The sequence below is a fragment of the Xylaria bambusicola genome (genome assembly GCF_022495145.1).
Source record: "Xylaria bambusicola strain CBS 139988 unplaced genomic scaffold F5B22scaffold_56, whole genome shotgun sequence".
Lineage (NCBI taxonomy): Eukaryota > Fungi > Ascomycota > Sordariomycetes > Xylariales > Xylariaceae > Xylaria > Xylaria bambusicola.
In genome coordinates this window covers 136,027-150,511 of record NW_025953609.1, presented here as the reverse complement: position 1 = coordinate 150,511, position 14,485 = coordinate 136,027, and the positions used below count along the sequence as shown (strand labels likewise).

The window sequence follows — 14,485 nt, the reverse complement described above, 5'->3', positions numbered from 1 at the left end:
GTCTCCCTCACGCAGTCACAGCAGAGAGAGCAAAGAGAACGGACGGGAAATGTCTTGCCGGCGTTTACCGTACCACCTACGGGATGCATGTCTCGACAGATGACAACCCGTAACTTGACGACGTGTTTGCTAGTTCGTTGGGATTCGAAATTTCCCGGGTGCGTTGTCATGCCGTCGTTTGCTCGCCCTGTCACATTAATCTGGGCCTCTTGCAACGTGACTGATCATGAGCTGCTTCAACCCCGGATGACTCCAAAGAAGATACAGGTATGGAAGCCCAACTCATATGCGTAATACTGGAGCTCTTGAGGGGAAAAAATACAACACATCCAGTGCTCTGTTATTATGTATGGCTGAGCTGAGAGAAGAAGTCTTCATAATGTGGTGATAATAGTACTATCGAATGGCAGGGCAAGCTGTTGTGGGGCAGCCGTCACATTCTAAGAGAACAACGGCTGACTCCGACCCTACCCGAAAGGGGATGATATCATGTAATGGTATAGAGAAACGCCATAACAAATTCGACCATAACGCCCAAACTCCTCTGTCCAGCCCTCCCAAGGGAAGAAAGCGATCAAAAAAAAAAAAAAAAGACAATACCCTCGAATCGTAACTTGCTGTTCTTTGTTGGTTCTCCAAGCCTAGCATAGAAAACAGCCCCATCTCAATTCCCCCGTAGAAAGGAAGCTTGTCGAATTTCATGGCCGTGCTCCCATGCAGGAAGTGATATAACCCGAATCCAGGCGCCGTAGTATTGCGAAAATGGTCATGTAATCTTGCGAAGACGTTTCCAGGTCTATGAATAGAAAGTGATCATGGGCCGTCGATAACCATGTCATGGCAGCATGTTCTTAATTTCCTCGTCACTGAGTCGGATCTCGTGAACAGGCTCTCGGCGGTTCTCCAAGGGTTCATAGTCCAGGTCAAGGTATGAAGGGAGAAACATCTCGGGGTTCCACATGAAGCCTTGGCTCGAGGCTAGGTACGAAATCTATATGAAGAGCCGACAGTCAGCTGTGCTCTGCCTGTTGGCATGATCAAGAAGAATCGTCTTACCAGCCGAGGCGGGCCGTCTGGCTCGCCAACATTAATATGCGTGCAATTTTCTTTAGACAGAGCGGAGCCTGGCACTGGGTTAGTATGAACGCAAACAGTTGCTCGTTCATTGCTGGGCAATGGTAGGATTGATGTGAGATATGCAACGTACTTAGCAAACTCGGCCGACGGTGGTGTATCGCCTTTGACTTGTGAGCGGACACCGGTGTCTCTGGGCCAGCCGAAGCTGGAGACTGTGGAGAGCTTGAGAAGGAGGACGAAGAGCTCATGCAAGCCTTGGTTGATTGCCCACAGGGACTAGCTGAAGAGCGCGAAGTCGGAATGGCGATAGTAGATGACATCATGGTCGATAACGAGGGCGAGCGCCGATACTTCGAATTCGAAATAGCACTATCGCAACAGAAAGATACAGACGTTGTAGAGTGGTGAATCACGGTGCTGCCAAGACTGGCGACGAAAGAGCAGCTGTGATCATGAAACAAAGTTGTGGACTAGCACAAGTGAAACGCCACAGGCACTCCAAGTTAAGACCGAGGACGGAGGTTGGGAGCAGTTTCAATAGACCTAACGATTGAGCGAGACACAGTCTGACGCTCATATAAAAAGGAGGGGTTAGAAGCAGTCAAATAATGACAAATGCGGGGAGAAAGAATCCAAGAAGCAGGCAATGAAGGATAGAAGTAGAAGTAGAGTGAAATAGAGTGAAATGTAGAGGTAGAAGTGGCGGTGATTGTGAGGCCTCGCCGGAGTCTTGCTGGAGGCCAGGGGAGCGGCAGAGTGACTCGAGATGTAAGGCGCGTATCTCTGTACTGTGTGTGTGTGTGTGTGTGTGTGTGTGTGTGTGTTACGTCTGGGGTTGGTTGATTGCAGTATGAGGTACGCCGTGGTGTTGAGAGAGACGAGAGACGAGAGACGAGAGGCTGAACAATATGCGGAAAATGTTGATAAGGACAAAATGAAGTTCAAGGAGGTCAGATGGTGAATTCAGGAAGTAGGTACAGTATGTAAAGTCAAGGCAGGCAGGTAGGTAGGGTCAGGTGCAGGTGCAGAGACGACGACGTGCAGGCGGTTCGGTACATGAAGTACTACATACCTCCATATGGAAGAAAGATACCGGTATGACAGGTTCGGTAGGTACAGTACAACCAACACCCGATCCAAAGCCGTCGGAGCAGGTATCGGAAAGAGGGAACCTGGAAAGTCTTCCTTACTACATATGTGCCTAAGGCATACCTAGGCAGGCATTCAATGGATTATGGATTTGCCTGTCTGTACAGTATCGACCTACTATGTACTAGACCCTGCCGGTAGGTACTCAACAGTAGGTACAGACAACCTTGATCAGACTTGATTTTATCACCCCCAATCTGCCCCAACCGAACGAGCCAACTGTACATGCAACTTGGCATCGACTGGCCTGTTGGTCTCTATCTGCTAATCCCCGTGGCCAAAGAGGCACTCGGCACACTGTACAGCTGCGGGTGGTGACATAAGTGCGGCCCCACGGTTGCCCCTCTCCTCCAAAGCCCCACTACGACCTCCATACCTTTAAGCCAGACCAGAGGCGATACAGTTACAACTTGACAAGGGATGCCTACTTGAGGTAGGTTAGGATAACTAACTGACTGACGCATACATCATGAGGCATGATAGGTAGCTGAGTATGGGGTAAGTGCTTATGGTGGTTCCAGGAACTGCAAATGGGACACTGTTGTTTTAACGGCTTATCATATTCGGATATATGAGCTGTAATTCACAACTGCTTGGATAGAGTCTTGACTAATTATGCAGAACTGGTGATATGACATGGGGTATTTCCAACCAGCATACCTAGGATACAAGCATAGGCAGAATAGAAGTATAATAGATATAACCTTCTATGTAGGCATCCAGCACCTAATAACTCTAGTGATTGGCTGACTGACTCTAGCCAGGGCAATATCAAGCAGAATCAAGTCTTGCCTTTGAGGGCGAGGCCTGCATACTTAACCTCCAACACTAAAGCTGTGCAACACCAGCCTGTTCAGTCATGATCCAGCCAGATGGTCAGGGCGAGGTGCTGCAGGTAGGAACACAGTGTAGCAGTGCAGGCGAGAATGATAGCTGATGAGCCCATTCCTTGGCTATATATCGTCTTCACCGAGTCCTGAGCCTGTCTTGTCTGTCTCGTCTGTCTGCCTTGACTCATCCGCAATCCAGCAACTTAGGCGGTGCCGGAGGAGGGAGGATGATGCGATATCTACAGTGTGCTAGCCAGGCATATAAGCACATAGCACAGTAGTTAACCGTTGACAAATGACCTGACCACCAACCGACTCGCCGTTCAACCCCCGTACTAACTACCAGAGAGGTTTAGTTACCCGGCCCGGAACGGTAGAGGTTGCATCATTTGGTTTAGCACAGGTTTGGAATCCTTGGTTTTTGATATGGTGAACTGATCAATGACTGGCACATTAACAGGGGCTCTTAGTCTTATCTTATCTTAGCCCCAGCGGAGACCTCAAGTGCTTTCTTTTTAATGCATACTCCTCCTATTGGCATAAGTATACATCTGTCTTATCAGAATTGTGGCTCAGCTTGCTCAATGGGCAATTTATCCCATCTACGGTTAGGCCGCGCTTAGTGAAGCGCTGAAGGCTACAAGGCTGGCGTCGCCTCTCCAGCCTAGGTACCTAGGTAGCTTTCACTTACAGCATACAGCATACAGAGCTAGGTAGTCACTTCTTCCGTCATCTACTCCATCATATTTCTGCATTGCACAACAATCAATCTCGTCCTGATCTCTGGTGCCATCACGACGCAGCCAGACGCCGAAACTTCCGCCTCTTCCGATCTACCCTCCTCACAGAATTAGGTCAAGATGGGTGATGTAGCGGTAGAGAATCCGGCCAACACTGTGGCGCCACACAGCAAGCCCATCCCTTCAACCATACCCAATGTCGAGAACATCGAGGGCATCCCGTCGCAAGGAGGAGATGAGTACGCCACATTAAAAAAGCTGCAGCGGCATCTAGAATACATCCAGCTGCAAGAAGAGTACATCAAGGATGAGCAGAGGTATGCATGTCCGGGTTTGCCCCATGCCCCTGGGACGAAGCATGAAGCATTGGGCGAGGCTAACGCCGTCAAACTGCAGGAGTCTAAAGCGTGAGCTTGTACGCGCACAGGAAGAGATCAAGCGAATTCAGAGTGTACCTCTAGTCATCGGCCAGTTCATGGAAGCGATCGACCAGAAGTGAGTTACGACTACGTTTATCATGCCGCATTGTTTTCTAACAGCCTGTAGCACCGGCATAGTTCAATCCAGTACAGGCTCGAATTATGTTGTACGGATCCTTTCTACACTCGATCGCGAACTATTGAAGCCATCGTCATCCGTTGCTCTTCACCGACACTCCAATGCTCTTGTCGATATTTTGCCTCCTGAAGCTGACTCGTCCATCGCTATGCTGGGCGCTGACGAAAAACCCGATGTGACGTATGCTGATGTCGGTGGGTTGGATATGCAGAAACAGGAGATTAGGGAAGCTGTCGAGCTTCCCCTAACGCACTTCGATCTTTACAAACAGATTGGTATTGACCCTCCACGAGGTGTCCTCCTGTACGGTCCGCCAGGTACGGGTAAGACTATGTTGGTCAAGGCTGTGGCCAACTCAACAACCGCGAACTTTATTCGCGTTGTTGGTTCCGAGTTCGTTCAGAAATATCTTGGTGAAGGTCCCCGAATGGTTCGAGACGTTTTCCGTATGGCTCGAGAAAACTCCCCAGCCATCATCTTTATCGATGAGATTGACGCCATTGCAACCAAGCGTTTCGATGCGCAAACCGGCGCCGACCGAGAAGTGCAGCGTATCTTACTTGAGCTTTTGAACCAGATGGATGGTTTTGACCAGACTTCAAATGTGAAGGTCATCATGGCCACGAACCGAGCGGATACGCTCGATCCTGCTCTGCTTCGACCAGGTCGGTTGGACCGAAAGATCGAGTTCCCGAGTTTGAGAGATCGAAGAGAACGGCGTCTTATTTTCTCAACCATTGCTGGCAAGATGAGCTTAGCACCCGAAGTCGACTTGGATAGCTTGATTGTACGGAATGATCCGTTGAGTGGTGCCGTTATTGCTGCGATCATGCAAGAAGCTGGTCTTCGGGCTGTCCGGAAAAACAGGTACAATATCATCCAATCTGATTTGGAAGATGCGTACTCTAGCCAGGTCAAGGGGACGAGTGACGAGAACAAGTTTGATTTCTATAAATAAACTCATACAGGACGACATATCAACCGAGGTATGCCTATTTATGAGGGCGACGATCTTCTGGAGGCATGGCATAAAATAGGTAGACAGAAGTTCGGATGAACATTAATGAGGACTAAGCATTCTACTGAGCACAATATTGCTCAATGTATCAGCAGTATTTATGGTACACCCATACTCGCAATATTTCATAACTTCCTTGAGATTACAATCTCCGCTCCCCTCTGATGCTGCCTATTGTATAGCTCCGAGGAGTTTGGCAGTATAAATCATGTGGTGATGTCGTTGTGTGATATTTTCTTTTTCTATTTGACAACACCGTCAAATTATGCGCTTGGTGTATGAATATGTCCCCCTCGAAAGACTAAAAGAGTACGAGTCGTCAGAGTTCGCCACGCTCTCTCATTGATAGCCGACCTGGAGTAGTTGAAGTTTATAAACTCCACAAACTCATTCAAGACGGGCTTTTCTCTGAGCAATATTCCTTGAGATAGCTCGTTTCAATACTCGACTATTTCCAGGCTTAGGGAGAAGGTATTCAATAGCCAAGGATGAGGGGACCAAGACTGCGTCTTACGCTCTAAACTAGAAGAAAATTTTCCGTTTTCTGGGATGGAATTGCTTCAATGGACCAAAGAATCGTCGTTTACACCGACAATGAGAACGCTAATACGGAATGGTGCAGCGATCAGGCTCTGCTCGGTACGCGTACCGGTCGTCAATGAGTTCTGTAAATCTGGGAATTCACATCCTGTGCGAGCACGGCACCATATCTGCGAACTCACCTTAATCTATCACAGTGATCGAAGAGGCAATTTTCGAAGACCGCTGATTAACACGTGAGAACAGGCTGAAAGGAAAGTGATTTTTACATATCGTAACCTTGAGATGAAACTCAGTAGCATTTGTGAGGGAAATTGCTGTGTTTGACAGGGCGGCTTTCCCGGCGTCTCAATTTCTGTTTGCCTTGAAGGCCCATGGAAATAGCACTGTTGATCCTATTCGACTGCGTTGTGTAATTTGGGCTCGCGAAGACTGGGTTTCACGGCTGAGCCCCAACGGTGTGTGAAAGTTCACACTAGATGTTTCTCGCTTCCAATGATGTTACCCCTTTGCTATTGGGATACCGATTATGATATTTGTTCTTTGGTAGTATTGCAATGCTGGGCAGACAGAGGTTCGGAGAGAATATGCAGCACGAACCAGTTCTCCGGTTACTACCCATGCTTGAGCATGTGACAAGACTCTGCTCTTCAATCTCCAACTGAACGAATTCTTATTCTATGAGGCCGCATGATAGAATTGTCCATCGAACCCAGCGACACCGACGTCTATCCACGCTAGGATTCATGAGTGAAGATGCTCTGTCATTTGACATCCAGCATGTGAATTGGCATTACCGCCCGAGTTCAAGAGTGAGCTGGTGATTGCACAGCCACGTTCTTCACTCCAGATTATATACTCGGTAACCCCCAACAAGGGCTTGGCAGGCAGACAAATCCCCGGTCCGGGATCCGTTCCTCCCAATGGTCAGCAAATCTATACGTCGGGGACTAGGATTGAGCTCCCTTGCAAGTCTAGCTAGACGGCTTAGAGACATATAGGCAGACACTCAGCGGAACGGATCGCATCGAACGGCGGCAGCTAATAATAGCCGGGCGTCTCAGTGGCCCCGCGTCAGCATCTGTATTCGAGATTCGTGAGGAACTTCATCATCCATGCTTAATGCATCTACAAATGTGCAACTTTGATCGCTCATGGATGCCTTATCTGCGCTAAGCATAGCTGGCACAGTGACTCAATTTCTCTCCTTCGCTGGTGAGCTGGTATCACAGGCTTCCGAGCTTCATGAATCAGCAAATAGATCTACCGCAGAAGTTCAGAACGTCGACACTGTCTATTCCAATCTCCTTGAATTCAGCTTTGGCCTGAAAAATGCCAATAGAGATCTTTCGGAGCTAGAATCTAACTCGGACGCGAGACACCTGCTCGGGCTAGTCGCCGAGTGTCAGCATGATTGCAATAAGTTACTAGAGATCACGCGCATGCTCAAGGCAGAAGGCGAACACAAGACGTGGTACCAATGTTGTCGCAAGGCGATTGAGTCAAGATGGAGAATGCCCGAGATCCGTCAACTTGACGAGCGACTACAGAGAACTCAGCTGACGTTAACTTTACTAATCTGCTCTATATCAAGGTCTGGCCCCTTTTTATTGACGCTTGATGGTGTCCGACCGAGCTGCTGCATCCCAACTTGGGCATGAGCTGATTCGTGACACAGTGAGTTTCAGCACCTCCAGCAGCAACGTATTGCAAAACTGCAAAAGGACGGCGGACAGCACCGTTTGAACCAAGACCGCCAGTTCGCCGAGCTTCGGGATATTTTGCATTCCATTCAATCTCAAGTGACTAAGTTAGAGAATTCTGGAGATGGCCTACATCGGATTCGACACCCGGGGCCTGTCATTGAGCTCGAAAAGCAGATGCAGAACTTGTGTGTCAATGCGAACGATATTCAGAAACAGCAAGCGATATTAGATACATTGACCTTCGAATCACGAGTTGTACGCCACCAAGCCATACCAGAGGCGCATCCAGGCACATTCCAATGGGCTTTCTCTACTAATGAGGTGGATGTAGAAGAGCGACAGGATGAAGCGAAGCTTTTGCACTGGCTTCAGGAGGGAGAGGGAATATTTTGGGTGACCGGCCGCCCTGGTTCGGGAAAGTCAACATTCATAAAGCATGTGGCCGATAGTCCAAACACTCACGCTGCATTGCGACAGTGGTCGAGTCCATCTGAACTAGTCATATCTAGTCACTATTTCTGGATATTCGGCACGCCGATGCAGAAGTCAAAAGAGGGTTTATTGCGGACACTTTTGTTTGAGGTATTCCGCCAATTCCCGTCGCTCCTCAAAACCGTATGCCCAGAAAGGTGGGAGTCTGAGTTCTCGTCAAGCGCCGCTGCGAAGCCATGGTCGACTAAAGAACTTCGTCACATCTTGGAGCTGGTTACATCCCCAGAGGTCGATGTTAAGATTTGCTTCTTCATCGATGGACTTGACGAATACAATGGCGACCATCTCGAAGTGTCCGAAGAACTTCTGAGACTGTCCCGACTGAGAAACATTAAGTGTTGTATCTCAAGTCGACCTTGGAACGTCTTCCACGACGCTTTCGGCTATGACAGGTCCCAATATCTGTGTCTACACAACCTCACGAAACGCGACATACGCCAATATATTCAGGATCGGCTAACCCCACACCCCCGGTGGCAAAGACTTGTTGACCAGGCTAATTATGATAGTCAACTCATCGATTACATTGCAGAAAAATCGCACGGCGTATTTCTTTGGGTGTCATTAGTTACTGACAAGCTCCGGAATGGTCTGACGAACGACGACGATTTATCTGATCTCTCGAGTCGTTTAGCCAAGTTTCCTTCAGACTTGGAAAGCTTCTTCGACCACATTTTACAGACAGTAGAACCATTTTACCACGAGAAGATGGCTGGGACATTGAGATTAGCTAGGGCTGCAGAGAAACCTTTAAACATCTTGTTTTACGAATTCCACGACGGAGAATACCGCGATGACGAGTATTTCCTCCACATCAAGCGGCCGCGATCAGACGGGGAGCGAGAAAGCATACGAGACCGAGTCCATCGACGCTTGAACGCTTATTGTAAAGGTTTATTAGAAGTTCATGGCGATCGAGTCGAGTTTCTTCACCGTACTGTCGCTGATTATCTCAGTCTACCTGATGTATCGGACAGACTTGCCGTGCAGAGTCCTACGTGGTTTCATCCTGAGCTGTCATTAGCAAAAGTCCACTTAGCCTACATAAAAATACTACCACTCGGCATCCCACACCGGCGCCATCCGGGGCGTTATGATGGGGGTATGTTGGACGAGCACCTCCGCGCGGTATTGGCCTTGGCCTCTACGCACGACGCAGAGAAAACTCTAGTTAGAGATAAATTTCGCCTCCTCTTGTATGACATGGAGTCTGTGTTAACAACAGCAACTCTGGGGACCAGCGCTGCCCGCGCGTCTTCTGCCTCGCTGTACTTCAGAGAGCGGCTTCTTCAATCGCGACTACCGAAATACCTCGAGAAAATGCTTGCAACGAATGTAGAATACTTGGAAATCTTTGACTGGCCTCCCCTCGCCGTCATCCTGGAAGAGGGGTGTCCTAGCCAGCACGTCGAAACGATCAAGCTCCTGTTCCAACACGGTCAAAAGCCGAACGGAGAGTTTCCACTCTCGATTTCGGATAAAGCGAAGCCTCGAAACACACCATGGACATCCCTCTTGTCTCTTTTAATACACCAAACCAGAGATGGACTGACATCTCGTTTGCTCCCCTATTTCGGCCCGTGTCTTCGCGCGGGGATCTTCGACTTATTTCTCGACTATGGAGCGGACCCGAACGCGCCGGTATACCGCAGAGAAGGACAGCAACCTACAACTGCGTGGATCGACATTCTCTTCGCTTGCTTTGAGATCGAAAGGCAAGACGAAGAACTATACCTGCGCGTCCTGGGCCAGCTACTACAGGGGAACGCTTCCGTCAATCACGTGGTTCCGATGGATTCCGGGAGTACCCTGTATGGCGAGGCCACCAGCGAGACTATCTTGAAGCGCTTCTTCCAACTATCTCAAGCACTTGATTATTCCCATGACTTCGTAATGCGAGTCTCGGAGCATCTCATTCGGAGGGCCGCGCGGGCGTGCTGGTCGCTTGGTGCTGTGTGGCCAGAGGTTAGACTCGCTTTTGGTGATGCGAAGACAAAGCATCTAAAGACAATTTACCGTGCCGAGAGGCCCTCGCGATTATTGAGGTGTGTGTCATTATTGAAGGTCGGCAGACGAAAGCCAAATGATAAGACTGCACGGTAGTTATTTGATCTGTGGTGCTTGTTGCAGAACACATCGCTGCTGTAGTTATACTGACCCAGGAATATGGGTTGCGGTTGTCACATACGTTCTTCCGGAGGAATCTAGTGAGCTCCGAAGGTACCCAACTATGAAATACTCATATCACGGACAACTTCCGTCTCAGAGGTGTTCCTCACAAAAGAGGAGCGATACGATCAATTCTGGGCCCTGGATAAGGAGGTAGAGAACTCACAGAATTCCCATATACAAATCACTTTTCCCAACCTACGCGTACCCGACCATCGGTCCTATCTACACCCTCTCAGAAAACCAAAAGCATGATCATGCGCGAAGAGCCGAGAGATTGCCAGTCAAAAGGTCCATCGTCATCATATTACCACCCCCAGCGCCCACGCCGCCGTTTTCCATGGTAGCCATCATCTTCCTCATCTGGGTGCCGTCGTTTCCGCCGAATCCGCGGCCGATGATTGCCTCGGCCAGCATCCGCAACTGCATGGGGAACCGCTGGTCCCCGTAATGCTCGATGATGTCGCCCTTCTCGACGGCGCAGTGAAGGTCCTGCCACTCGTCCCTGTCCATGCCGAGCTTCTCGCAGGCCTTCTGCTTCGCTGCACTCCACCACGGAGGTAGGAGTCCGCTTCGCGATGCGGCTTTTCGTAGAAACTTGCGGAAGCCAACGATACCTGATTCGGCGCCGCCGTAGAGGCTGTCTACGGCCGTATTTTGTTCGAAGACGTATTCATCCTCGACTCTCATGCGGTAGGCGTCGATCAAGACACCTGCGATGAATTAGTACGATTGCAATCTTTCGCAGCCAAACTTCGTCTTCTTGGATGAACGGGCCACTCTGTTGCTAGGTACTAAGCGGGGTGGCTAGTAGCACTCACTGTGACAGCGTCAGTAGTCTGGAATGAGCCAACGGAGCCGTTTGTACTTACCGATAGACATCTGTCTCCGGGCGATCATGTAGATAGGTGTTATTGTCGAGACGGGTGAAGGGCTTAGTGATGGGCTGCTCCAGACCTTTGGACGGAGAGAGGACGGATGCAGCAGAGGATTGACTTCCTGTCTCCGATCTTTCATGCGCCTGTTTGCCACAGAGCTTCTTGTGCGTCTTCCAGTCCGCCTTCTGGCACTCTCGAGAACAGTAGAGCGTGGTTGTGCATTTGGCACATTTCTTCAGATCAGAGGAAGTTTTCTTGCAAGTGTTGCAGTTTCCTTGCATTTTGGCCAGATTTCCCACGTTATTGGTCCTGATATGGGAGGGAATGAGGGGAATGAAAAGGATGAGGACAAGATAAGAGGGGGAGTTTGCACCACTGACACTTCACCTTTATATCAAACGGCAGCTCCTGGCACGGATCACTAGGCACGGTGTCCAGGCAGCAGAAGCAAAGAAGTTGTGCTGCCCAGGTTACGAGCATTGATTGGTACAATCTACGTCTACGTTTCTTGTCTCAGACCTGGGGGCCAGCATGGGATAGCTGCAACGGTTTATACCGATATTCGGTCTGTTGCGTTAGTTATGCGTCTAGATTCAAAATATAGTCCGTGCCTCACAGATATCAGCGCTTCGCCTAATGAGCCTCCTAGGGTTGTGGTTGCCGCGGGGTGCTGTATCGTCCTGGTCGTATTTGCTAGGCAAGAGAACTACAGTGCAAACCTCAATTAGATGCTGACAGAGGCCTTAGGATATAGGTAAATAGTGTGTTTATCTAGTATTAAGTAGACAACTCAATGTTATGGCTCCTACGATTCATGTAGCTGCCTCTTTGTTCAACCAGTCCTACGGTGATGTGGTTGGTGTTTGAACTGTATACCTAGGTCTCGGCCAATTCCACCTGGCACAATTTGCCGCACATCGGAGACATGAGAGAGATGTGTAGGCCACCATTCTGCTACCTATTAACAAGCCACTTTCAGATATCACGGTATTCCCAAGCTCTGTACATGTTCTACTTGTGATTCATTTAATAAGCAAATGTATAAGGGCTACCTAGCAGATTAGGGCTAACTATCTACAATTATATTTCACAATGAAGGCAGATCATAAATAGGTCACTGCTAACAGAACTGTCATCCACTGGGCAGCTCAAGCCCAAATAGAAAAGCGAAATTCATTATAACTGTAAGAGGCCAAGGAAGGGTTTCTTTGCTTACTTGAGTAGTGCTTGCACCGTATTAAGCCTGACTGATGGGATCTACAGTGTTTCAACCGCCGCGCAAGATCTACCCACGCATCAGTTCCACGCACCAGTTAAAGGATGAGAGGCGATGCATATACCGCGGGTTAGGTTGCCCAATCATTTGGTGACAGGGCCCTCCCATTGTATTTTCGTCACCGGCACCGGAGACGACATGGTTTAATGATGGAGATCCCTGCACGTGAGATGCAGGTAGACATGCAGTGTCTAAGTAGGTTGGGTATAAAGTTGATAAGCACACCTTCCGGAGCGTGACGCAATCCAACAGAAAGCACAGAACATGGCGTTACAGGGATGCAATGCGAAAGATTTTGCAAACACCTCAGCTGCAAGATCCTTGTTGTAAGCACCGATAGCAATCCTATATAAGCAGAACTAGACTACTGTATATAGCTACCTAGGCAGCAAAGGTCATGGAATCGTGTACCCGTGGCAGTACACGCCCCAGTATAAGGATGATGAGATTCCTTACTCTGGTAATGCTGCAGAGAGCACATTGGACGTCGGAGCCGGTGAGTTTTGAAGGGGGCTGCATCATCTCGTCCCGAGGATAGCTTGGTCTTGAACATATTCTCCTCAAAGGGCGCCACTTTAACTTGGATGTGAATGTTAATCGCAACTGTACTATAGGAAGCAAAGCTACGTGTCGCGTAAAAGTTATCCATTCCGCAAAGTTGGCTTAAAGTAATCACATGCTATCCTTCGTAATGGATGCTCGTGGCGTTGTAGTTAAGGTATTGAATGCATCTAAGGATCTTTTTCCATTGAATCTAGACTGCAACATGGTGCTTGACTTCGCTCGCTTGTCTACGTCAAGGCCGGGGATGTCGAATCTACTTGCGGGGTCGAAACTTGGAAGCAAACTCAACCCGAAAGCCTTGCTCACAGCCACGAAAGAGCCTTGCATACGTACGACTAACCCATGTACGGAGTAGTGAACATTGTTGTTGGTACTGTACGGTATCGTTACGTCTACACCCCAACCTGTTACCGAACCTTTCGGAGCGTAGGATTTTGCCAAGCGAGTCATGGCTGACGGGGTGCGTTGAACGAGTTCTGCAGGCACCTCAGCTGCAGACAGATTCCCTTCCCTTGCCACGATACACACAGGGTTCTGAGACGTACGGGGGTAGAACGAATCCTCTGTTAAGGAAGGATGTTTTTGGTATGCACCGGTACAAACCTTCTTTCTCGGCTTTCACCCACCGGTAGGTAGTCAAGGCGGAAGTATACCTCTATGAGATGGGAACCGTTGTGGGGATATCAACGGCACGATCGAGGCTCAATAGCGCCGTTCTATTTAGCACCCCAATTGGCTCAGCTTGCTGCTATTGGTACCTATAGGTATTGTACAGCCGTAGTAAAAGCCAACATTCTGCTGATTCATACATCCTACCTGCTTCGTCTGACGCCGCGGCCTGTGCCATCTCGAAAATGCACCTTTGGTAGTAGGTTTAAAGACCGCCTTCCGCCCATACGTCGTCCTCTTTTCAATGCAATAATTCATCCCCATCCACCGTCTTTCCACCAGTCTCTGCTCTTACTATATGTTCTCTCTAGTTGAACCCTACCTAAGTTATACCGCCACTGGTTGGGCCCACGTTTCCTATGCAGTTGTCTATCGAAGCTGTCGTTGCTGTCATCGCACTCCTCGTCGCGATCCCACCCGCTGCATTGGCCCTTGCGCAGTTTCGCCGTCGATGTTCATCACAAAGGGCCACTCGGGAACACCCCCAAAGTATGGAGTTTTCTAGAATGTTAATAAATCTCCTGTCACCCGATATTATATCTATCACTAGGAAAGTTATATGAAGCTGTGGACTGACACTTTGAAATTGGTTGAGACTGCCTACACTTGATATACATGGAGTAACTATATAAGTACGGAGAAAGACAGAGAGTGTGGCGAGTGGAACGAAGGGATGAAGGGATGACCCGAACACAGGCTAACTAGTCTTGGACAACACTAGCCGGATTAGAGATCGAACCGATCGCCCGGGGTCGCCTTACACCACCCCCCCAGAATCCCCCACCTTGGCGTACCACATCGATGCGCACCTGGATGTTT

The 14,485-nt window shown here is 49.1% G+C and overlaps 4 protein-coding genes across 4 annotated transcripts; 2 read left to right on the top strand and 2 right to left on the bottom strand.

Annotated features, from left to right (window-relative positions):
• Nucleotides 1–724: 724 nt before the first annotated feature.
• On the bottom strand, nucleotides 725–1,941 carry F5B22DRAFT_445845 (uncharacterized protein). The gene is made up of 3 exons (XM_047971919.1): nucleotides 1,208–1,941; nucleotides 1,057–1,124; nucleotides 725–991 (listed from the first exon to the last, which is right to left on the bottom strand). Exons 1-3 carry the CDS (start codon nucleotides 1,398–1,400, stop codon nucleotides 836–838), a joined length of 417 nt encoding a protein of 138 aa, XP_047826770.1. The 5' UTR covers nucleotides 1,401–1,941; the 3' UTR covers nucleotides 725–835.
• Nucleotides 1,942–3,503: 1,562 nt separating this feature from the next.
• F5B22DRAFT_445836 (26S protease regulatory subunit 6B) lies at nucleotides 3,504–5,617 on the top strand. The gene is made up of 3 exons (XM_047971918.1): nucleotides 3,504–4,113; nucleotides 4,193–4,291; nucleotides 4,343–5,617. The coding sequence occupies exons 1-3, from the start codon at nucleotides 3,917–3,919 to the stop codon at nucleotides 5,310–5,312; spliced, it is 1,266 nt and encodes a 421-aa protein (XP_047826769.1). The 5' UTR covers nucleotides 3,504–3,916; the 3' UTR covers nucleotides 5,313–5,617.
• A 1,241-nt stretch (nucleotides 5,618–6,858) lies between these two features.
• F5B22DRAFT_445817 (uncharacterized protein) lies at nucleotides 6,859–10,374 on the top strand. Its single transcript, XM_047971917.1, has 2 exons — nucleotides 6,859–7,506; nucleotides 7,591–10,374. The coding sequence occupies exons 1-2, from the start codon at nucleotides 7,067–7,069 to the stop codon at nucleotides 10,211–10,213; spliced, it is 3,063 nt and encodes a 1,020-aa protein (XP_047826768.1). The 5' UTR covers nucleotides 6,859–7,066; the 3' UTR covers nucleotides 10,214–10,374.
• Nucleotides 10,375–10,534: 160 nt separating this feature from the next.
• F5B22DRAFT_650641 (putative MYND domain protein) lies at nucleotides 10,535–11,438 on the bottom strand (the record flags this gene model as incomplete). Its single annotated transcript, XM_047979346.1, has 3 exons — nucleotides 10,535–10,992; nucleotides 11,053–11,060; nucleotides 11,152–11,438. The coding sequence occupies 3 exons, from the start codon at nucleotides 11,436–11,438 to the stop codon at nucleotides 10,535–10,537; spliced, it is 753 nt and encodes a 250-aa protein (XP_047826767.1).
• Between the last annotated feature and the right edge of the window lie 3,047 nt (nucleotides 11,439–14,485).

Excerpts from the sequence above, each read along its gene's own strand:
- F5B22DRAFT_445817 (XM_047971917.1), top strand. The coding sequence starts at position 7,067 with ATGGATGCCTTATCTGCGCTAAGCATAGCTGGCACAGTGACTCAATTT. Across the intron at positions 7,507-7,590 it reads CTAATCTGCTCTATATCAAG|TGAGTTTCAGCACCTCCAGC; the intron begins GTCTGGCCCCTT and ends TTCGTGACACAG.
- F5B22DRAFT_445836 (XM_047971918.1), top strand. The coding sequence starts at position 3,917 with ATGGGTGATGTAGCGGTAGAGAATCCGGCCAACACTGTGGCGCCACAC. Across the intron at positions 4,114-4,192 it reads TACATCAAGGATGAGCAGAG|GAGTCTAAAGCGTGAGCTTG; the intron begins GTATGCATGTCC and ends GTCAAACTGCAG. Across the intron at positions 4,292-4,342 it reads ATGGAAGCGATCGACCAGAA|CACCGGCATAGTTCAATCCA; the intron begins GTGAGTTACGAC and ends AACAGCCTGTAG.
- F5B22DRAFT_445845 (XM_047971919.1), bottom strand. The coding sequence starts at position 1,400 with ATGATGTCATCTACTATCGCCATTCCGACTTCGCGCTCTTCAGCTAGT. Across the intron at positions 1,125-1,207 it reads CCGTCGGCCGAGTTTGCTAA|GCTCCGCTCTGTCTAAAGAA; the intron begins GTACGTTGCATA and ends ACCCAGTGCCAG. Across the intron at positions 992-1,056 it reads CAGACGGCCCGCCTCGGCTG|ATTTCGTACCTAGCCTCGAG; the intron begins GTAAGACGATTC and ends CTCTTCATATAG.